Source organism: Oryctolagus cuniculus, chromosome 10 (genome assembly GCF_964237555.1).
Source record: "Oryctolagus cuniculus chromosome 10, mOryCun1.1, whole genome shotgun sequence".
NCBI lineage: Eukaryota > Metazoa > Chordata > Mammalia > Lagomorpha > Leporidae > Oryctolagus > Oryctolagus cuniculus.
This window is the reverse complement of record NC_091441.1, coordinates 40,550,110-40,573,702: the sequence shown is the minus strand read 5'-3', so window position 1 is coordinate 40,573,702 and position 23,593 is coordinate 40,550,110. Positions and strand designations below refer to the sequence as shown.

The window sequence follows — 23,593 nt, the reverse complement described above, 5'->3', positions numbered from 1 at the left end:
TTGAATTTGCCTGGGCTTAGGATTTCTAGACTGAGATCCGTTTGTATTACATTCATGGTAAGGCACTTTATCTTCCCTACTTTCCTGGCCAATGAATGGAAGTTATATAACTTGAAGGACTCATCTGGTAGTGGATTTGCATGGGAAAGTGATCTCTGTGGTCTTGAAGGAAAAAAAGTTTTTTAACGAGTATGTGCTAACTAGAATATACAAAGAGATCAAGAAACCCAACAACAACAAAACAAACAACCCAGTTAAGAGATGGGCAAAGGACTTAAAGAGACATTTTTCAAAAGAGGAAATCCAAATGGCCAACAGACACACACAAAAAAGCTCAGGATCACTAGCTGTCAGGAAAATGCAAGTCAGTACCACAATAAGGTTTCACCTCACCCCAGTTAGAATGGCTTTAATACAGAAATCAATAAAAATCAATAAACAACAAATGCTGGCCTGGATGTGAGGAAAAAGGTACCCTAATCCACTGTTGGTGGTAATGTAAACTGGTAAAGCCACTATCGAAGACAGTACAGAGATACCTCAAAAATCTGAATATAGACCTACCATATAACCCAACCATCCCATTTCTGGAAATTTACAAAAGGGAAATGAAACCAGTAAACAAGAGTTATATGCACCCTCATGTTTATTGCAGCTCAATTCACAATAGCTAAGACATGGAATCAACCAAAATGCCCATCAGCTATCAGCTAAAGACTGGATAACGAAATTATGGGATATGTACACTATGGAATACTACACAGCAGTAAAAAAAATGAAATCTGGTCATTTGCAACAAAATAGATGAATCTGGAAAATATCATACTTAGTGAAATAAGCCAGTCCCAAAGGGACAAATACCATATGTTCTCCCTTATCTGTGAGAACTAATAGACCACCTAAAATTAAATCTGTAAAAGTAAAATTGACACTTTGAGAAGGGATGACTTGAGCTTCCCTTGTCTTGACTGTCAAGGAACCGTTTCTTTTTTCGTTTTTTTTTTTTTTTCTTTCATACTATTTGTTGAACTGTTTTTCTGAAATTTGCTTCTTTATTACAAACTTAAGGAAAAAATTTAGGTTTTTTCATTTTGAAATTTTTGTGGTGTTACTCTTCTTGCTGTTTTTGGTTTCTTTTTTGTAGAAAGCTTTTATTTAATAAATATAAATTTCATAAATAAAACTTTAGGAATATAGCAGTTCTTCCCCCATACCTACCCATACCTACCGGAGTATCATGAGTCTGTGGTGAACTTAAATTAGAAGAAACAGGCTGATGGAATAGTGAGGGGTAACGCATCATCTGAATATTTCTCCATAGAATAATAAAATGTTCTAAGAGAAAATGTGTTAATAATGGGAACACAGCTTATTAGAGAGGAATAAAAGCATATGTTCATTTTCATTAAAATTAGTCTTTTGTTCCATATTTGTCTTGTTGACTTTATAATGAAATTGTGTAAGGACAGAGTCCAGTTCTTCCACATACACTATTGCATTACTTCTTACATACTTTGGCTATGTAATAAATACCCTAACAATTTTTTTACCCTAACAATTGAAAATGAGAAACACAAATGCATTTGGAAGCACATTAGTGATATTTTAATCCCTAATGTTCATTTTTAGCACTTGGAAAACATTTTAGATATGCAAGTCTTGTTTTAGCATACTTTTTATTTCTACAGATATTCAACTCTTAGTCATACTCTGTGACTTTATTAGCAGTTTCATGGATTTGAGTCTCATTTCCCCAATTCCAAATGTAAGCTTTTTGAGGATATGGACCATTTCTTCTCCAAAATTGTTGTGGCAGGACACAAAATAGACCTTCAGTGAATTATTTAAATTATACTTCAATAAAGAAAGGAAGTTCTAACTGCTTTGAATTGCCATGCTGAATTTAAATACCTGTATGTGATCTCTATCCTTTTCTGTGCTCTCGAAGTTTCATTCTTGTTTGTTCTTTCAGTTTACTGAAGTCAAAGTGCAATGGCTGGCTACTTGAAGCATCACCATCCGTTAAGAAGCACCCAGACTCCGCGAGCAATGGTGAGAACAGGAGAGAGAAGACAGTTGGGTTTCAGTCACACATGGAAGATGATGCTCTCTGGACATGTCAAAAGAAAGATGCATCTAGACTCCAAAGAGGTAAGTTTAGCATCTGTAAATGCAAAACAGGAAGCTGAGGGGGAAGGTGGCTGCTAGCCATCGAACTGCAAAGGATTCCTGCAATGCTGAGCCACAGTGAAATATCACAAACTGACATGAGCCTGCAAGGCCGCAGGTAGCACATTCACTACATTATTGAATTGTGTCTGCATTTTCTCAGAGAACTGATGTGGTCAACAATAGGCAACTTGTCCCTGTTTTTGCAAGCAGCAAACTGTAAGAATTATTCAGCATTAACTGTGGTCATAGACACAAAACACTGTTTACAGTGAGTAAAAAGAACAAGAAATTGAACAGAAATCTCTTCTGGAAAAATGAACCCTAATGACTGTGGTTAATCCTAAATTGACTAGAAACATGAGGGAGGTGGAGGGGAGGTTGTAGACAACTCCACATTGTAGCTAACAGAGAATCTCGCAAGTCTAAAGCATCTATTGTCTGGCAAAATTGTAGGTGCTGGTCATACTTCCTATTTTATATGTGGTAGTTTTTTTAAAGAAGTCCATTGTAACTAGCTTTGTAAATTGTTGAGTGAAGCAAATTTGTTTCCTGGTTATTCTGGAGTAGCTTTTGTCTTCCGTGTCCTGGCATCCTTAAAAGAAGGGCTTTGGAAGAGAATGGAGCCAATCTGGGCTTCACTGTGCAGAGATATGCAGGAAACAGGGCCCCAGAAGGTCTCCGAGCCCCTCCTGCTTGCACCGTTTTTCCAGACGGGTTTTTTTTTTTTTTCTGCTCACACCATTAACCCCGATTTCCTTTCTATTTCCCTCTTTTTCCACTGGGCTAGCACCTTTCTCCCTCCGGCATTAGTAATCTCTGTAGCTGCTCTCACACGTATTTATTTGAGAATTGCACACTGCTTTGTGAGAATTTACAGGTATTCCTCCTCCTGCCTTTCTGCCTGCTGCCAGCTTTGTCATCGTGTTTTCTTTTTCAGTTTTAATTATGATCAATCTAGAAATTGTCTGGTCCTCTCCCAGGTAGCTGAGAGATGATAACTAGTCCAAACCTCAAAACTATCCACAATTTGAAACAAAAACAAAAAACGTTTTTGTTTGGCAAGAGGCAAACATACTCCTGATCTTCACTGCTTTAGGACAACTTAGATGCTTCTTTTTAGACCTTATTACCAAGGTCTTGAGACTTATTGTGCAAGATAGGATCTGCCATGCTTTCCATGTCGGTCCTCCCTCAGAGATGGGAGACTATTGCTTCAGCTTCCTCTGTTCTTAATCACTGCACTTGGGAGAGTGGAAAACGAATCAGGATTGGAGTGGGCGCACCACACAGCTTAACACAGTCTTCTTTCAGCGTGTCAGCCAACTTGTGTTGTGTGTCAGCACTAAAACAAAAAGGCAAAATGAGAAAAATATGGTGTAATAGCAAAAGGACAAATAACTTGTGTTATTGGTGAAGACCACAGCAACATTAGAAGGCAGCGATTGAAAAGGCACTTTGAGAGAGGTGTCATCAGGCCCGCCTCGCTGTGGTGGAGGTTAATCTCTCCTGGGCCCAACTACAGAAGCCGGAAGCCTGGAAAGGGCTTGCGTCCCCAAAAAATCAATTTCTAATTTGAAACAAAATCATTTTTGACTAACAGGAGTTCAGAACCCATTACTTTTGGCTGTATGGTCTGCTGACATTTCAGCACTTTCTGTTGTGCACAATGAATCCTAATAGTCATTTTATAATGTTGCTACACCAATCAATTTAGCCAAGAGAAAGCTGTTACAATTCTGCAAAGTTCTCAGGAACAGTTTTCGCTCATAGTTTTATTTTTCCATTAGGATTTTTTTGTTTGGTTTGGTTAGGAGAGAGGTTGTAGTGTTGCAGGGGAAAAATAGACACTTTTTCATCTTTTTAGAAGTTTTATCTTAAGGTATTCACAAGAACTGCTAACCCTCAACTTATGAGAAAGGCTTTCTTATATATGTTTATTCTAATATGCAGACATTAGGAAAATTTCAGTTTTTCTGTTCACTGAAGCAACTGGAGTTGCCTTTTGAGCCCCTGTTGGGCCAGCACCGTGGTGCTCACGGTCACTGTACTGGTGTTTGCTGCAGCATCTCACCAAGGGGATGCGTGGACTTCCTACGGTGTGCTGCCGTGGGTTGGGATACTCTGCTGATCGTCAGGCCAGTGACCTAGCACTAATTGCCTAAGTTACACTGCTTGGTTTAGTGCCTCCATAATTGCTTTCCCCGCTTTAGCATGTCTGAATTCTTTAATATACTTTTCTTGTGTCTTATATCCTTTGTTTCTTTTGTTATTGTCCTCTAATCATTAAGTACTACATAGGTCATTTGCTACAGGACCATTAATCTTTATTGCCAGTCTCTCACTCCTTTACCTCTCCTATCCTCCTCGCCATTCTGCCAACTTTATTGATGCTAAATATGTAAAAAAAAAAAAAGACCAGACACTTGTCTCATGAAACAACCTTGTGCTAGCAAAAATGTGCACAGTAATATCAGAATTCTGCTTAAAATATAAACTCTTTATTCATAAGTGTTTAGAATGTTGTGTTTTAGTTGCTTTTATTGAGCTATATAGAATGAGGGGACATTACTTGGGAAAAGCTAAACTTGGATCAAGAACCTTTAAAAGGTATAAATCTGGAAATACCTGATCTACATTCCTCTATTCCCTACCATGCAGCAGCAAAACACTCTCTCCCAGCTTGCCTAGAACTTCCCCTTCCTGAGCAATCACTCATCCCCTTTTATAAGAGCTCTCAAAGCTGGGGTGTTTTTTCCTATTATGCTGATGGGTTAGTGGAGGCTGGGAAGCTACTGAGCACACGTGTTCCAGAACTGAAATGTCACACATTGGGGCTTAGCCCTGTCCATTGCTAAGTCAGGCTTAAAGCCATTCCAAAGCCCCCTACTGCATTCAGAGCTGCCTCCTTGTTTCTCTTTCAAGGATCTCTAAATTCCCTTACAACGGTGAGAGAGGCTGAACCTGGAGTAATTTGGATTTAGCTGATGGCATTGACTATGCTCTTTATGTTGTCTTGAGGGTTTTTAGGTTATACTCATGTAATCTTACAGAGCAGCTGTCACTGCTCAAGTTTCCCTGAGTGACTCGCAAACACTTTTTCCCCCTGGAAGAGGATTATTGCAGGCTCTCTCTGTCTCTCCTTCTTGCTCTCTGTCACTCTGCCTATCAAATAAGTCAGTAAGTAAGTAAATAAATAATCTTTTTCAAATACTGTATTATTATTTGTTTGTTATATGTTTTGTCTTCCTCCACTAGAATATGAACACTATTTAACTCATGATAGATGCTCTACGTGTATTTGTTGAATGAATTAACATAAAATCACATATATTGATTTTCCTTTTTATGGTCTTGTCCTATTTTCCCAAAATAAGTACCTAATCAGTTAGACCTTTGACCTCAGTGCCTCAGTGATTTAAGCAAAATATAGACTGTCCCTTCAGAGTCCTTATGATGATTGATTGGTGATGTCAGAGAGAAATCAGTAGAGTGGAGTTTTAAGAGTTAAGAAGGGGCCGGTGCCGCAGCTCACTAGGCTAATCCTCCGCCTTGCGGCGCCGGCACACTGGGTTCTAGTCCCGGTCGGGGTGCTGGATTCTGTCCCGGCCAGCTATCTGCTGTGGCCTGGGAGTGCAGTGGAGGATGGCCCAAGTCCTTGGGCCCTGCACCCCATGGGAGACCAGGATAAGTACCTGGCTCCTGCCATCGGATCAGCGCGGTGCGCCGGCCGCAGCAGCCATTGGAGGGTGAACCAACGGCAAAGGAAGACCTTTCTCTCTGTCTCTCTCTCTCACTGTCCACTCTGCCTGTCAAAATTAATTAATTAATTAATTAATTTTAAAAAAGTCAAGAAGATGGTGGGGTTTTTTTCCTTCATTTCCTTTTTTTTTAATTGTGATCTAATGTATCTACAGTAAAATTGTACAGGTCTTAGATGTGCAGTTTGATACATTTTGACAATTGCATAGACCCACATAACTACTGATTAAGACACAGTTCATTTCCATTATCAGTGAAAGCTTCCTCATGCTCCTTTCTAGCCAGTCCCCTGTGGCCTTTCTCCTTGGGTTACAGATAGCTGCCTTCTCGCTGTGTCCTCACGTTGCCTTTTGTTTGTGTATGCTTCCCTGGTGTCTCTCCCTCTTCTTGTAGAGTGCCAGTCATACTTGGTTGGAGCCCACCTGTAGGACCTCATTTAACCTTAAAGGTAAAGGTTAAGGGTTAAAGGTTAAAAGTTTAAAGGCCCTAGCAAAATACAGTCACGCTCTAAGGAGCCACAGGGGTTTAGGACTTCAATACAGAATTGGGGAGGAGTGGGGAAAGTCACAATTCAGTCTCCAACAAGTATTTTGTTTCCAATTTTTATGCTTTTTTATTTCTCATTCTTACCTAATAAGATTGCCTAAGAGTTCATTGCAACGTAGAATAAAATTTTAAAAGTGGACTGCATGCCTTGCTCTTCGTCTTGTAGGGAAAGCCTTTCAACCATTAATTCTGATTTTATCAGAAGTGTGTTTTGTAAATCCTATCATGTTGAGAAAGTTCCTTCCTAGTTTTCTGCAAATCTGTCACAGATGGGTGTTGAATTTCATCAAGTCTTTTTTGCAATGGTTAAGATGATCATGTTTTTTTTTTTTTTTCTTCTATTAATTTGATGATTACTTTGGTTGAGAGACACTGCTGTAAAATATCTTTGTGTGTGTATGTGAGAGAGAGACAGACAGAAAGATTATTGTCAAGTTTTGATATCAGAATCATGCTAGGTCACAAATTATTCAAGAGGACAGCAGCAAAAGTAGTGGAGCAGGTACCTCCAGCAGCTCATCCCTCTCCAGAAACACAAAATCTTGGCAAAAAACTGTCAGAATCAACTCTATCAAGGCTCTGGAAGATAGTGAAGGATTTCTGGAGGAGAAAATGGTTAACTGGGAGAGGGACCACCGAAACATGCTAGGAGACTTTGCGGAGTTTGAATTTAGCCTTGCCTTATGCCCCTTCCTGCTCTGGCAACAGTCTTGACCATGGCGGCCCAAGTAACAAGTGTCAGTACCTGGTCTCCAGAAATCATGTGCCCCGTGTTGGCTGGTATATGCATTCCCAGTGTACTGGACAGGGGACCTTTTGTTTTGCCTGATTCTGAACAATCTCAAGGCAGGAAAGTAGCCACATATAGGACATTCTTGAAATTTTGAAGGCCAAATGAACAAAGTCTACTGGTCAGAGCATAAACTATTTGAATAACAGTTTGGCATTATTTATTAAAGTAAAGGTCAAATAGCCTACAGCCTAACAATGCCATTCCCAGTTATACATAGCAAAGAGAATTTAATATACAAGATAACTTAGTTTAAAATGCAAGAGATCTTCAAAAATTTCATGGAAAATATCATTACCTTTTAATTCCATTTTCCATGAACTTTTTTAATTTCTCTCATGTGTTCATAGCAGCTGTATTCAGCTAAGATAGGATAAGTTATGGTAACAAGTCTACAAGAAAAGACAGTGGCTTAAAGAACAAGAAGATGTTTCTTTTTCCTGTTATGGGCCAGCATGAGGATTCCTGTTATAGCAGCAGCTCTGCTCCAAAGAATGATGACTGCCATCTTCATGTGCCTTCAAGATCACCTTGGGCATTGCAGTAAGCAGTTCAGCAAACTTGCTCCATGGACCGAATGTAGCCTACTCCCTCTCTTTGTGAATAAAGTTTTATTGTAACACAGCTGTGTCCGTTTTTTTTTTTTTCATATGTTGGCAGCTGCTTTCGTGCTACAGCAGCAGAGTTGAATAGTTGTGACAAGAGTCATATCTGGCACACAGTGTCTAATAAATGTACTACATGACCCTTTACAGAAATCTGTTGATCCTGTCGAAGCAGGTCAGCAAGGAGAGAGAAAGGTATGGAAGAGAACACACGTTTATAGGACAGACCTGAAGTGGGACATTTAATGTCCTCTGTTTTCTACCTGACCACACAAAATTACAGAACTGAGACATATAAAGTAGCAGTGTTCTCAAGAAGAAGGAAAGGGTGCATTTTGGTGGATAACTGGCACCCTGGGCCACAGCAGCATTCTTCATAACAGCCCCAAACTGGAAATACTCCATCTGTCCATCAAAAACAGAATGGATAAAAAGTCAGATATGCTTATAGTGGATAGTGTGCTAAAGCAAAGACAACAGGCTGCACCTACATTGACATAAATCAACATGACAGACATCATATTAAGCAGAAGAGGTCTCAAAAAGGATGTATGGGGACCAGCATTGTGGCAGCATCTCATGTTTGTACCAGTTCAAGTCCTTGGGCCCCTGTGCCCATGTGGGAGATCCAGAAGAAACCCCTGTCTCCTGACTTTGGAAGTGCCCAGCTACAGCCATTGTGGTCATTTGGGGAATGAACCAGCTGATGGAAGACCTCTCTCTTGCCTTCCCCCCTCCCCGTAGCTCTGCCTTTCAAATAAATTTTTAAAAAATATATGTAGTACTTCCAAGTTTATAGATTTCAAAAGCAGCTAAACTAAATCACTTTTTTACCAATAGACGAATGTTAAAATTATGAAGAATAGGAAGGAAATAATGATCAGAATAGTGGCTGGCTCCTGGAGGCAAGAAGACAGAGGATGGATACTGGTGATGGATTGGATGCTAGTGCTTTATTTCTTGATCTGAGAAGGGTTACATTGGTGTGATTTTTTTGTAATTTATTCTTTATACTAAACTGAATAGATAATCAGCTGTCTTTGAAATGCAAAATAAAACAAAGAGCCAGAGACAGAGTTTTCCTAATCACTGTGCTCCAAGAAAAAAATTATCTTATCATGCGATATTGATTGATGGACAGGCAGACATAGACCCAGCTACATATAAATAGAGCATGATCCATTATTTCCAGTTCCATCTGTGCATGCAAAAAGTACATGTTTATCTATATAAATGCATTCACATATGTTATATACACACACACACACACACACACACATTTATATATGAAATTGATCAGCCTAATGGATAGTAGAATTGCCAGCACTTTCACTTTTTTTTTTTAGATTCATTGTATTTATTTGAAAGGCAGAGTTACGGTCGGGGGGGGGGGCGGGTGAGATTGAGATCTTCCATCCTCTGATTCACTCCCCACATGGCTGCAACTGCCAAAGCTGGGCCAAGCTGAAGCCAGGAGCTTCATCAAGGTGTCACGTGTGGTTGTCAGGAGCCCAAGGACTTGGGCCATCTTCCTTTGCTTTCCCAGCACGTTAGCAGGGAGCTGGATCAGAAGTGGAGCAGCCAGGACTCAAATCAGTGCCCATATGGGATGCTAGCGTTGCAGGCAGTGGCTTAACCTGTTATGCCACAACACCAGCCCCCACTTTGACTTTTATAAAGCATATATTGTGTGTGTATATGTAAATGCATAATTTCATGAATATATGCATGATTGTTGGTATATTGAATATTAAATCAATGTTTATAGAGAGAACAAATACAATCAAAAACTGATAAATACTTTTCTAGAAGCTTAGTAAGCAACAGAGCTTAAATAATTAAGAAAAAGGGCCGGTGCCTCGGCTCAATAGGCTAATCCTCCGCCGGCGGCACTGGCACACCAGGTTCTAGTCCCAGTCAGGGTGCTGGATTCTGTCCCGGTTGCCCCTCTTCCAGTCCAGCTCTCTGCTGTGGCCCGGGAGGGCAGTGGAGGATGGCCCAACTGCTTGGGCCCTGCACCCGCATGGGAGACCAGGAGGAAGCACCTGGCTCCTGGCTTCAGATCAGCGTGGTGTGCTGGCCGCAGCACACCGGCCGCAGCGGCCATTGGAGGGTGAACCATCGGAAAAAGGAAGACCTTTCTCTCTGTCTCTCTCTCTCACTGTCCATTCTGCCTGTCAAAAAAATAATAATAATAATAATTAAGAAAAAGAATAGTTAAACTTACATTCTTAAGTACACCTTAGAGCAATCATCCTTAACCTTCATGGGTTAACCTTAACATGTACAGTTCAGTGAAGGCTATGGTCCTGTTCCCCAGAATGATGGATGAGTACCTATGTGCACATTGTTGTGCCTACAATTATGAGGGATTTCACACATTCCTCAATTAAGTTTGTGAATTATAAAGTTTCTGGTTGCCCTCTTAAAATTTTTTCTTTATATTGTTGCCATCAAATGTCAGTTGTCTCAACCAAACATTGACGGTAGTATCAAGACAGAAAAATAAGCATAATATTCAAGTCTTACCTGATACCTGCATTCTGTCACTACCAGGAATGGCTTTCTTCCTCTCACCTCACTGCAAATCCCTTTCAGTGGTTTCTCCTTTTTTATTTTTAACTTGGACACACTTTATAACTTTATTATTCTCTTTTTTTAATTTTTGTATCCATGGATCAGTAATTAATTGAAAATTGTTATGCATATGAGAGAATCAGATCACATGACACAAAAAAATCACCAAAAAATAAATACAAAGCCTAAAAAAAGACACTCAGAGAATAAAACATGTTCTAACAGCACAGAAGACAGAAATAGATTTAGTAAACTCAAAAAGAAATCAGAAAATGCTATATAGAATAAGGGAAATAAGTTAGAATGCATGTAGCTTGTAGAAACTCCTGAAGCTGGACATAGGTATACCATAGAGACCAGGAATGCTATTTTCAGTTATATATACTACAGAAATCTGTATCTATTTATATATTAAAATCATGTACAAGAATAATTGTGTTAGCATCATTGGAAATAGCCAAAAACTTGACATAAGTGGGCAAAGAGAATAGTAGTCTGGGATAATAAGTTGTGGTGTATTCACACAATGGCACAGTATACAAAAATAAGCATCAGAAAAAACAGATGCACACGATCTTGGACAAATGTTACAAACATATTTTTAACAAATTATCCAGAGATAAAAGATACTTTACTGTGTGATTCTACTTATACATATTCAAAAGCAGGAACACTAATTTCTATTTTTAGTTAATAGAATAGTGAAGCAATATTAAAGCTAAATAATATGCCATCCACACTATTTTTATACTCTCAAAATGTTAACACCCACAAATAAGTGAGAATATGTGATATTTGTCTTTTTGGGACTGGCTTATTTCACTTAGCGTAATGATCTCCAGTTATATCCGTTTTGTTGTAGATGTCAAGATTTCGTTCTTTTTGTGGTTGAGGAAGAGTTCATCATGTACATAAACCTTTCAGTTATTTCTACTACTTGTCCATGTTCATTTCCCCCTGACATTGCCCAGGATTCTGCCCGGGCAGCAAAGACCAGTTTGGTCTCTTTTCCTACTGCTGCTACTATTTAGCACTCTGGAAGAAAAAAATAATAGTGGATAAAGAAAGCTGCCACCTGCAGTACCAACATCCCATATAGGCATTAGTTCAAGTCCCAGCTATTCCACTTCCAATCCAGTTCTCTGCTAATGTAACTGGGAAAGCAATAGAAGATGGCCCTGGTACTTGGGCCCCTACACCCATGTGGGAGACCCAGAAGAAGCTCCAGGCTTCGGAGTAGCTCAGCTCTGGCCATTGCAGCTATTTGGGGATGAATGGAAGACCTCTTTTTCTCTCTGTGTCTGCCTCTCTGTAACTCTGCCTTTCAAATAAATAAATAAATCTTAAAATAAAAAAAGAAGAAATAAGTAAAAGATCAGAGGCCAGCTGGTCAGTATTTTCAGAACTATTGCTTGGGAACTTGCCAGTGGCCCTAGAAAGAACAGTTAGCTGAGCCTCTCTTTCAGTTAAGATGTTTTAGTCTGATATAGAGTTCTTTAAAAGAAATTTTCAAGATTTATGTTTACCTTAAAAATTTTGGAAAGGGTCAGCTCAGTATGGAGGACTTAGGGGTATAAAGAGCTGGAACTTTCTGTTTTGTCAAAAAAGATATTTTCTTATGAGAGTTAAAGGGAATAAAATAAAATCACCCACCTTCTTGTACATTTTCACAGTGAACCCAAATCAGCAAGAATATGATAGGTAATCAGGTTTCAAAATAAAAGCTCTAGTTAGCCTGATGTTGCAGAAATTAAACTTTTTTAAAAAACAAGACATTGTGGAACTTTGATGTTTACAATACCAAAACAAGTCACTGAGTTTTCCATCTGCCATTGTTCCATTGTAGGGAGAACAATGGCCTGCTTTTGAAGCTTGGGAATTTCTAAAATGTCAGTTCTATTACTCTGAATAGACTTTTTTCATTTCTTGTTGTTGAATGCCAAAATTATTCTCTTTATTGTGCATACAGGGACAATGGCAGGAGTTAGAAAAGACGCATCCACATCTCCTATGCAAACAGGAAGCCAAAAGGAGCTTGTAGCCACATCCTCATCCTCATTCCAACCCAGCAGCTCTCGGTAAGTTTCAGGAATCATTTGCTTTAATGTTCTATATACGAAAGCATTTTTGAGATCCATTTAATAAGGAATGGGGAAATTTTGATATCCTTAGTAGCTATTACTCAAGAGAGAAGTCTTTATTTTGAAGCACTTAGATTTAGACAGGTTAAACCACATGAAGTCCTTTTCTTTATATATGTACTTCCTTAATTGTCCATGGTCACTGGCAAGTATTTATATGGAAATCAAAGCTAATCCTATCCTGTATCAGAAGAAGCTAGCTAGCAGCAGGTTCTGACCCATTTGTCCTGGAATGGTTCTAAGTGGACGATAAGTTAAACTAACTGAGCTAATTGATATTGGAAATTATAATACCTTTTGTGCTAGTTAAAGGGTGACTACCATTAACATACCAGAGGCTTTGGAAGGGTTAATCATTTGATCAAGCTTTTCAGGAGTCAAGGAAAGAAATATTTAAAAATCTCTCGTGCCTAATAAGCCAACTCCCATACTACACATTTAAGGCTGAATATATAAACATCAATGCTGAATATATAAACATCAATACCAAAAGGGCTTGCTTTATGTTTCCTTGGGGATACGTTTGGTTTTGAGCACTTAAATTCCTTGCATCTTAGCAAGATGAATATAGATTTTAAGACTTAATTTGTAGTTGATTCAAAGTCCATTGGCTTTGCAAAGTAATTAAATGCCCAAGTTGTGGGTCTCAAATCTGATGATTTTAAAGATGTACTCTAAAATTTATTCCTTTGGTTTGTGGTCATTTCAAAAGGGAGTGAAGAATTATCTTTTCCTCCTCTAAAGAGTTGTATTTCAGCCAAGTCCTATAGAGATACTGACCAAAGAAGCCAAATTTAGACATCCTTAAGAGCTTAGTGTCATGCTAATCATGGCTCTTACTGCTGTGGCTTTAATTCTGGAGTTAGACAGGTAAGCATCTTAGAGAAATTTTGAGGATAACAGCATTTGCCATTAATATCTCTTCTGGGTACCCAGCACTCTGCCAAGCCCTGTTTAGAAATTATCTGATTTAATCTTCAAACCTCATGAGATGATATTACTATCATCCTCATTTTCAAAATTAGGAAACTAAAACAGAGATTTCACTACTTATCTAAGGTCACAACGCTGAGTGGCAGGGCCAGCATTGCAGACTCAACCCCATTACCTTAAACACTAATAGTCACCTAATAGTATACCACATTCTTTCTCAATTTCTCGTATGCTTTTAATAGCACCATTGTTGGGTCTTATTGCCAAAGACCCACTGTTAGTTGTGATCCTAAAGTGTTGATGTGGCTCCCTCTTTGGACCAATTAAATTGTGTTTGGAAGTTTGTGCTCTAAGAGCTTCCATCCTAGCTCACCTTGAGGGACTGGTTGGAATGAATAGAGGTAGAGAGTGGAGATGGTCTGTATTTTGAATCTCAATGGATTTTCCTTTTGTTAAATAGTAAAATGAGATCTCTGATATCACTTTAATATGTTTAATGTTTCTAAAGGTTTATATACAAGCATGAAAAAAGAAATAAAATGTTTTCCCATAAGGGTTTTGTGAAATGTCTTCAACACATTTTCTGAATGAACCATATCACTTCATAGAGTTTGACAAGCTGAGGTAAAAATTGCACTGAGCACTCATATTTATGGACTTATGAAAAAGAATTCTGTATCTTGATTCTTAATGCTGCAAATCAGCTAAATATGGATTCTCAGGAGCTTCTTAAAAAATGAACATTTGGCTAAATAAAGCAGTGTGCAGTGTACCAGATTTTATCTTCAGAAGTACACAATGGTATATTACAGGCCTGTTACACAAAGTTCAGAGTTGAAAAACAAGATTTAGTACTATGAAAATCAGTTACCAATAAGGCATAGTTGTTGCTTTCCAGACTTCAGAATCAGGAATATTTTAATTGTTTTTATTTCAAAGTTTACGTTTCAGTTACGTGCAAACCTAATGCACAAGAAAAGGGTATTGTCCTTCCTCCCAGCAGACCTTTCAAGGCACTCAGGAGAGCATGGGGAAAAGCCTTTCCTCTGTCCCCCTAAATTCTAAGACTTTGCAAGACTTTCACGAGAGGACAGAATGGTTCAGATGCTGATGAGTGGTTCAGATGAGAGACAGATATTCCTTTGTTCTCTGCAAACACCTTAGAAGAATCCAGTGGTTCCATGTACAGGTGAAAAAAAACAGGCATGGCAAAGTCATCTTTCTCATTCACAGTGTGGGTTGTTAATTGTTCCCTCTGCTGGCTGTCAATATAATGTGAAATTTTCATTCCCCATTCAAGATGGAAAAAGTTGTGGCTGAAAATGTTAACATTTGCATTTTTATTTGTTGATTTATTTAAAGGACAGCCTCTCCTATAGCAATCCATCACTTGGTGACACCCCAAATATGAATAATGTATTGTAGACTTGTGGTTACAATGTGTAATAAGTGCTAGAGACAGTAAAAGAATGTTAACTATGTTGAAAATGTAATATTTATCGACTCATAAAGTTTATTGCTTTCGAGGTTCAATAATACTGACCATAGGACATTAATATCACTTACACTGATTTTAGCTGGGCACCTTTATATGTAGAATATTCATCTCTCTCATGCTAACAAAATAAATATGTAATTTACAGCACAAGCAAAGAGAGTAGTAGTATAGCTTTCCACGCTAAAAGCCACAATGCTTCTTTCTCTCCATTTCACTCATCCTCCAGCACTGATACATACCCCTGAGCTGTGCAGGAGAGTGAGTGGTCATCCTGGCACCAGCGGGTGGTTGGAGCTAAGTGATTACACTTCTTTCTGCTTAGCTGGAACAGGCAAACCCACAGACTGTTCCACCTGGAGGGGAGTGGAGGGACTTTTCTCCCTGTCATCCTGAACAGCTGGCGGGTAGGTGAGTGAGCCTTGGCTCCAACAGAAAGTTGAAGAAATCTTGAGGTTACCATTTGCTTCTCAAATGAAAGTGTTATGAGCAAAAAAGCTACTGATGATTCACTCTTATGTGCCTTTCAGAAGTAGGTGTGTCCATCACCAACAATAAAGATCTACTGTACAGGAAATAGCTGGTACCCAGAGTAAAAGCAGTAGTGTTAATTAGCAGCCATCAGCTGTAATTGTCATCTCCATTAAGATGCAGAATTATGTGTTTCTCCGTTATAAATTACCTTTCTAATTGTACTTGATGTATGCCAATTTAATCAAAAAGTATACTTGCAACAGGCAGATATTTGCATTAATGTGGATTTGGATCTCCAAGTCTTTCATTGAAATTTGGGAAAAGGGTTTTACTAATACTTCAGATCCTTCCTCTGTTGGTGTCTTTCTCTGTTGGGTATGTAGATGTGATACATTTTACATTAAAATGAAGATGGTGTCTTGTGGAACTGTTCAATGTGACAGAAATCCTGTCACTTTTTAAAAATACTAGTGTAGTTTCATTTTCTCAGTCATATAACAATGCAATGCTGATTGTACCAAACTAATAAATAGAGACAAATACTAGGCATGCAGCAGCAGAATTAAATTCTCAGTCCCTGTAGGGAAGAGTTGCTAAGTCCTCGTCTCTCTGCTCTTCCATGTCTCATTGACAAGTTACAGCCTGCCCTCTTGCCCCTGCTCCCACCTTTGTGTGAGATGTGGAGGGAGAACGGCAGATCTTATCAACACAAGCCCCACTAGCAACTTTTCTTAAAACATTTGTTTATTTGAATGGCACAGTTACAGAAAAAGAGGGAGAGACAGAGAGATCTTCCATCCATTGGTTCCCTCTCCAAATGGCCACAATAGTCAGGGCTAGGCCAGGCCGAAGCAAGGAGCCAGGAACTCCATCAGGGTCTCCCACATGGATGACAGGGGCCAAACCAATGGGGCCATCTTCCAGTGCTTTCCCAGGCCATTATTAGCAGAGAGCTAGATTGGAAGCAGAGCATCCGGGACTCCATCTGCTGCTCCAACATGGGATTCTGTCATTGCATGCATCAGCCTAACCCACTGGGCCCCAACACCAGCCCCCACCAGTGAATTTTTTTAACTGAAACTAGATTTATTCTATTTATTGAAGGTACTGTTTTATCTCTCCAGTTTCTTTTTTTCTTTAGAAAGGTTAGGTTTTTTGTTTATTTATTTGTTACCATAACTGGAAGTGCTGAAGCTTTTCATTTCCTTTTGCTTTGCTTCTTTTTGAGTTATTTGGGGAGTGGGGTTGTTGATTCTGTGGAGCTTGTTTTTCTTGACTTTAGAGAGAGATTTGAGTATGTGCTTTCAAAGACTTGATAGCTTATTTGGGGACTTTTAAAAAATACTTTAATTTGTTCTTTCTTTAAGACCTTGGTCCTTTGCTGTCCAGTCTTGTGCTTAATGTGTTCCACCAAATTTGCTGTTTCCACCTTGCTGAGCTTTCATGCTGCCCTGCTCACAGGCATGTGTTGCACGCAGCTGACTAGCAGGTGGCTTGTGAGATCCTGGGACCACACTCTACCAAGGCCAGGCTGGAAGGACTTTTTGTCTTGAACATGGTCTGAGGGTACTTCAAAAAGTTTGTGAGGACTGGAATTAAAAGTATGAGTTGGGTGTTGAAATCCTTACTTAAGGTATACTAAGCTGATCTTCTGTATATTAAGATAATCGAAAATGAATCTTGATGTGAATGGAAGGGGAGAGGGAGTGGGAAAGGGGAGGGTTGTGGGTGGGAGGGACGGTATGGGGGGGGAAGCCATTGTAACCCATGAGTCGTACTTTGGAAATTTATATTCATTAAATAAAAGATTAAAAAAAAAAAAAAGTATGAGTTGGGGATGGGGGTGGGGGGATGGCAAGGCAGGATTTGGCCTAGTGGTTAAGTTAACAGTTAGGAAGCCTATGTCCCACATGGAAAATCCTGGGTGCTATATCTGGTCTGGCTCCCGGTTCCAGCTTTCTACTAACGTGCATCCCAGGAGGCGATGGTGATGGCTTTTAAGTAGCTAGGTCCCTGCCGTCCACATGTGAGAACCAAATTGAGTTCCTGGCTCCTGGCTCCCCTTCTTCCCCTCCTCCCTCCCTCTATCCCTCCCTCTCTTTCTGTAATTCTGATATACATAAATAAATAAATAAATCTTTTTTTAAATAATTGTTTATTTTTATGGAAAAAAGTTTTTTCATAATGTAAGAAAAATGTATACTATTGAAAAAATATGCATGAATTTCTAAATGTTTTTGCACCAAATAACTCAAGCTTTGTGAAGTACCCTTGCATGTTTTTATCTTTGTTTTTACCTTAAGTAACTTGACATGAAAATCCAGTCACTTCCAGCTCCAGATAAGATAGGATAGCCTTTAAAGTGCTAGGGCATTTGGGGCATTTTGGTCTTCTGCTGTGCTGTGAAGAGAGCAAACATGTCTGGATTTTTCTCCCTCATTCTCTCTCAGTTACAAACCAAGCCTTTAGCCCGTGGGCAGGTCAGGCACCATTTGGTTGCCTATAAAACACTGCCAATAACCAGTTAGATTGAAGAGAAGAAGAAATTGTGGGGAGCAACTGAGACTAAACTAAATTACTGGAACTAGGACTAATTCTATGCATCTGATCTCCCACAACATGGCGCTGGGGAGGAGTAAACAACTCCTACGCAGCTGCCTCACCAGTTTGACTGATAAGCTGCAGCAGCTGATCCTGCTCCTGATTGGAGGAGAGCAGTGTGCTCGGCGTGTGGGCAGCAGAGCATGGATTGGTGGAAGAGGACTATAAAGGAGGAGAGAGACAACATGCACCAGGAACATCTGAGGAACTTCTGAGCAGCCCCTGAGAGAGCCGGCCGGTGGTGTGCCACTCCTCCGCGGAAGCAGGGAAAATGGCGGGGGTGCCACCCCTCCGCGGAGGCGGGGGGCCAGCAGCAAACCCGGGAAGAGCCAGACAAAGAGAACAGCACAGGGTTCGGTGTCGTTCCTCCGCGAATGGGGGAGCGACAGAAGAAATTGTATCTCCGTGCTCTTCTTGATTGTAGCAGTGGTCTGTTGTATTTTGGCAACAAAATTCTGGATTGACAGCTGCCAGGGGATTCAAAACCTATACAAGAAATGTATTTGTATTATACTAACAAAAATATATTAATACTGAAAATTATAATTATCAGTTTCACAATACTTTGCATAATACTTTAGAGTTGACAGAGTACTTTTAACATGAATAATTATATTTAAATGGCACCCTAAACCCTGTGATGTAAGTAGTACTATTATCTCATTTTACAATGAGGAACTGAAACTTGAGAGAGACTAAGTAACTTTTCAAGGTCACATAGTAAGGAGGCAGAAAAGAAGATTTGACTCCAGCTTTTCTAATCCCAAATTTCAGTGTTCTTTCATTTATCCACACTGCTAGAAACTTCATTTATTCTGAAGCATAGGCACTGAGCTGATAAAATCCTGGTTAAGGGAGGAATCCATCTTTTATTGTTGTGAGTCGTTTTTATAACTTGATAGGAAGAAATTCAGTCACATAGAGGAGTGGAGGTGCTGTGGTTCAGTTACACACAACAGTCAAAGTCCTACATTGATGCCCAGAACCCTAAGGGTAACCAACTTTTTAATCAGACTTTCTTCTCATCTATGCATCTGTATAAATATTCTAAGCACTCAGCCAGATTCCCTACGTGCCTAGCAGAGGAAATGATGGTGTGTTTCTCTTTCAGTGATAGAGAGGGAGAAGCTAAACCAAAATGCTGATCCTGTGCCAGGGCTGTGTGATGCGTTTGGAGACACCCCTCACTGCCTCTAAATGATCGAGTATGCCGGCGATGATTGTTTCTGAGTGCCTGTTATACACCAGGTGTTGTGTTGAGCCTGTGCAGATGGGGGCTTCAAAGAGTTCATGGAAAATTTGTATTATCTATCTAAGTTTCATTTTCCATGAAATTTTGAAGCATCTTAAATATTCATTTATAATATGTTTGTACAAATGAAAAATTACTATACAGATTTTTAAAAAAAACTAGTAATGCTCAGTTTCAAAATGTTAAGGAGAACTTCTAAGATTTGTCAAAATGACTTCCTAAAATGTAAGCTTCTAGGGCAGGAACTAACAGTTCAGCTGTAGCTGCCCTCGGGGTAGCAGTTTACTCACAACACACAATCAAAATAGCATTGACTATAATGTTCCATTTTGAGGATGTGTAAATAGCAAAATAAATACAAAACCTCCAGAAATGATACACACCCATTGAGGGCAATGAAAAGGACCAATCTAAAAACTTCCGGAAAAAAAGGTATTGAATATATAAAAGAAAATAGGAAATTACATATATACCCGTCTCCCATGTTTAACCAGCAGAGTGAAAAGTCCTGTGCCGTCCAAGCGTGTTTTCATTTAGGTAAGTTAATAACTTGAATTCCCTGCCAGCTGCTACATTACCAGCAAGAACAGTTGAATACATGGGAATTCTTATATGTTTGATGAAAAGGTATTGCTTTCAGTTAAGCCATGATATTGGACTGATCCTTCAGTTCCACTGTTAAAAGCATTCATATAACCATCCATTCTTCGTGTACACATTGGCTTACATGAGGGCATTTCAAAAAGTTCACAGAACATTTAATTAAAAGATAAGTTCATTCTGGCTCAAACATTTTTTAAATCCATACATACGAGGGTTCTTCAAAAGGGAATTATCCTTTAATTCTCATTTTCCATGAACTTTTTTGAAGTACCCTTCTAGTGTATATAAATTAGAAAAGTAGAAACCTAAACTAAGTAAAAATGACAAAGATGTAGCATAATACCAAGAAATGAGTGCAGCTTGAGGAAGCTTATCAAGGCATTCTTACCATAGGAAGGATATAGAAAAATATCTATTATCACAGCTTGTATTCACTAATCACTTGGATTTCTACTGTCTGGCTTCAGAAAAATCTTTCTAAACGCTTAAGTTCTAGGTGATGAGATTTTAAGGGATATTTATTTTATTTTTCATACCTTTCTGTGTTTTCCAAATGTCCTACAACAATATAAATTACTTACATAATTTATAAAAAAAAACAATATTTAAAAAGAAAACAAGGTAACACATTCATGGGAGGCAAACCCAGCTTAAAATTTTACACAGTAGTTCTAATTAGTTGCAAAAGCCCTAAGGTTACCTGTGGCCTGTATCACATCAATATGTTACTTGTTTTTCAACCCAGCAATAGGTGAGGATTATGCTTCCTTCGTGTGTCTTCTCCAGGGTACTGAACTCTGAAAACTACTATGATTAGTGACATCTGTTCAGTATTGCTACTTCAGCTATCATTTCACAGTTTTTAGCCCCATGAACTGCTATTTCAGAGTTGTTCATTTGGTCCAAGGTCAAAAATTCCCTTAACTTCCACTCTTAAGAAATATTTGTTGAGTGTCTCTTACTGTTCATGGCACTTTAATGTTTTTATAAAAATGATTTTAAATGTTACTGAATGCAATCCTCACAGTCATGAGAAAGTAAAGCTCCAAGAGACAATTATAGAATAATTAAGAGACCAAGTGTGGTAATTACAACATGTAGGTTTATTGGTCTAGGTTTGAATGCTAGCTATGTGATTTTGAACAAATCATTTAATTTAATCTATAAAATGGGAATAATAATACCTCCCTCATAGGCACATCATGATGATTAAGCAAGATGGCCTATGTAAAGTACTTTGTGATGTAAAGCACAGTCCTGGTATATGGGTAAGTGTTTCATAACTAGTAGCTGTCATTATAGAACCTCCCAAGATCACACAAGCAGTAAAGAGCAGAACCGGGACTTGGATAAATCCAAGTTCTGTGTATGTACCCTCACGGATGGGGTGAGGTTGCTCTCAGAGGTAAGTACTGCAGTCATATTTTTCACTCTGACCTTGCAAACGTGCCTGTTGCTTTACCCCTCTAAGCCTGACTCGTCATGTGATAATAAGAATATTCATAACTATCTTATAAATTTGCTCAGAGGATGAAACTTGATAGGCAAATCCTTTAACATGATATTTAGCCATATTGGGCACTCTGTTAACTTTCTTCTTCTGTGCTCTGGAAAACAAGACTTGGTTGGAGACCAGAACAGTGCATGTGAGTGATCCTGGCCCCTCTGCCCAGTGCCCTGAGTCTCAGTGCCTCTGCAGACATGTGGCTTATGAGATACTGCTGTTGGATTTTGTCCCCATAATTAGGCCTTTCTAAAGGTTCTTAAAATGTTTAATTCCTTTAGAGCAGTGGTTCTAAAATCTATCTAGCAGCAAAACCTTGAAAATGTCGCTTGAACCACGTGAAATCTAAATTTTCCAGGATTCCATCCCATCCATCTGAACCTTACCATTTGTTAAGAGCTAAAATAAAAATAAAACATATATATGTAAAATAATTAGTTTATTTCAGGATATCATTTAAACTTCCCACCAGAAATATTTGAGTTTTGTGCTGGTCAGTAGTTTAGAAATGTCAGGAATATAAGCAAATATGGCACCATGCTCTCTCTCACTGTCTATGACTCTACCTGTCAAATAATTAAGTAAAAAAAAAAATAAATTTAATAATAGTGAAAAGAATATTTATGGAAAGGACAAAATAATGGCTAATGGTAATTGGCTAATGTGTCTTCACACATAGGTTTTTCATAATATGCATTTCTCGTGTATTATGAAAAAAATTGGTGCCAAAGTAAATTCATACATTTAAAACCATTTTTCCATGCATTTTTTGAAATATCCTCATATGCACAGAAAGTTGTTTGTAAATGGTAGAGGGAAATATGTGAATATTACTATTTTCATTAGCCTTAAGTTTCTGGATTCATGTTATCACCAAACACCTTTTAAAAGAATATGAATGAACTTGTGCTGTGAAATGAAAGAAACATTACAGGTTGGTCTTGAAGCTGAAGGGCGATTGGTCACACATTACCTATTTACGTGTTAAGATTTTCATTGTTTTTCCGTGTGTCATGGGCACACACTGAAGTATGACTGTGTCTCAGATTGTAAGTTCACCATTGTGCTGCTGGGCACCCAACCCTAAATGCTTATGAAAGGCTTAACTTGTTGGAACATATATGTCATAGCAGGCAAGGTGGGGGGAACGATTACTGTTTCTTCCTTTGGGATCTGGGAGAATCTCAGAGGGGTTGGGACTGTATTAGAATACAGACCCTCTGCTTGCCACATGAGCTACTTGAAAATGGGACAGTAACTAGAGTTGAGAAGAAAGTGTCAAGCCCAGTGCCAGCCCGGCAAGGTAGAAAGCTGACAAGGCTTTTAGACAGTTGCGTAACAGACAGTTGTGTTTCTTACATGCATGAAGAAGTCATCCTTTCTACATTTTGGCAGTTTAAAAATATTCCAGATGAATAATGATAGTAAATAGTAAGGTATAATAAAAGGTAAGATGAAAGGCTTGCTTAGCCATGGGAGTTATTTTTCAGCATTGTATGATAAATAGAAAGATGCTAGGAATGATGCGCTGGGGCTCTTCTTCTTCCTGGAGGTCTCGAGAAAGCTACTGAGGTACATTCAGATGGATGGCAGAGCTGGGGCACCTATCAGTACATTATGAGGGAAGAGATGTTCAACTTACTGTTTCCAAGAGTCGCTCTTCCCTGTTCCCTGGAACAAGTCTGCCCTGAAGAAGTCACTCAGTCATGTACTTGGCACTTGGTGTGACGTGATGAAGGCAAGAAGTATTGGCCCTGTGACACCTGCCCTCTGGGTCCTCAGCCGATGCCCCTTCTTTCCATCCAGCACATTTCTGCTGTCCTCAGTCTCAGCTCTCAGCTGAGGGATGTGCTACTCCTTGAGAAAACTTTGCTCTGCACCCACCACTTGGGAAGCCCCCACGGCCAACGCTTGTCTTTGGCTTTGGAATGACATGAACTGGTGAAAGAACCAGATTCTGGTTACAGTCAAGGCGTGGATCATGACTGTAACATTAACCCCTACTTTACGGTAAACAAGCTAATTAGTGGCAGAACCAAGAGTGGCACTGGCATTGTTGGGAACGGTGAGCCCACCGTGGACCTTAGGGGAGAGAAGTCTCTGGTAATTGCTGACATGTGTGAAATGAGCCACCTTCAGCT

The 23,593-nt window shown here is 39.2% G+C and overlaps 1 protein-coding gene across 2 annotated transcripts in view; it reads left to right on the top strand.

The window, feature by feature from the left end:
- Positions 1-23,593, top strand: part of KIAA1328 (KIAA1328 ortholog) — a 348,132-nt gene that overhangs the window by 296,684 nt on the left and 27,855 nt on the right. For both annotated transcript variants that reach the window (XM_017344119.3, XM_002713504.5), the window contains 2 exons: positions 1,973-2,151; positions 12,419-12,527. In XM_017344119.3, the coding sequence (XP_017199608.3) occupies positions 1,973-2,151; positions 12,419-12,527 (288 nt within the window). The remainder of the gene's footprint in view (positions 1-1,972; positions 2,152-12,418; positions 12,528-23,593) is intronic.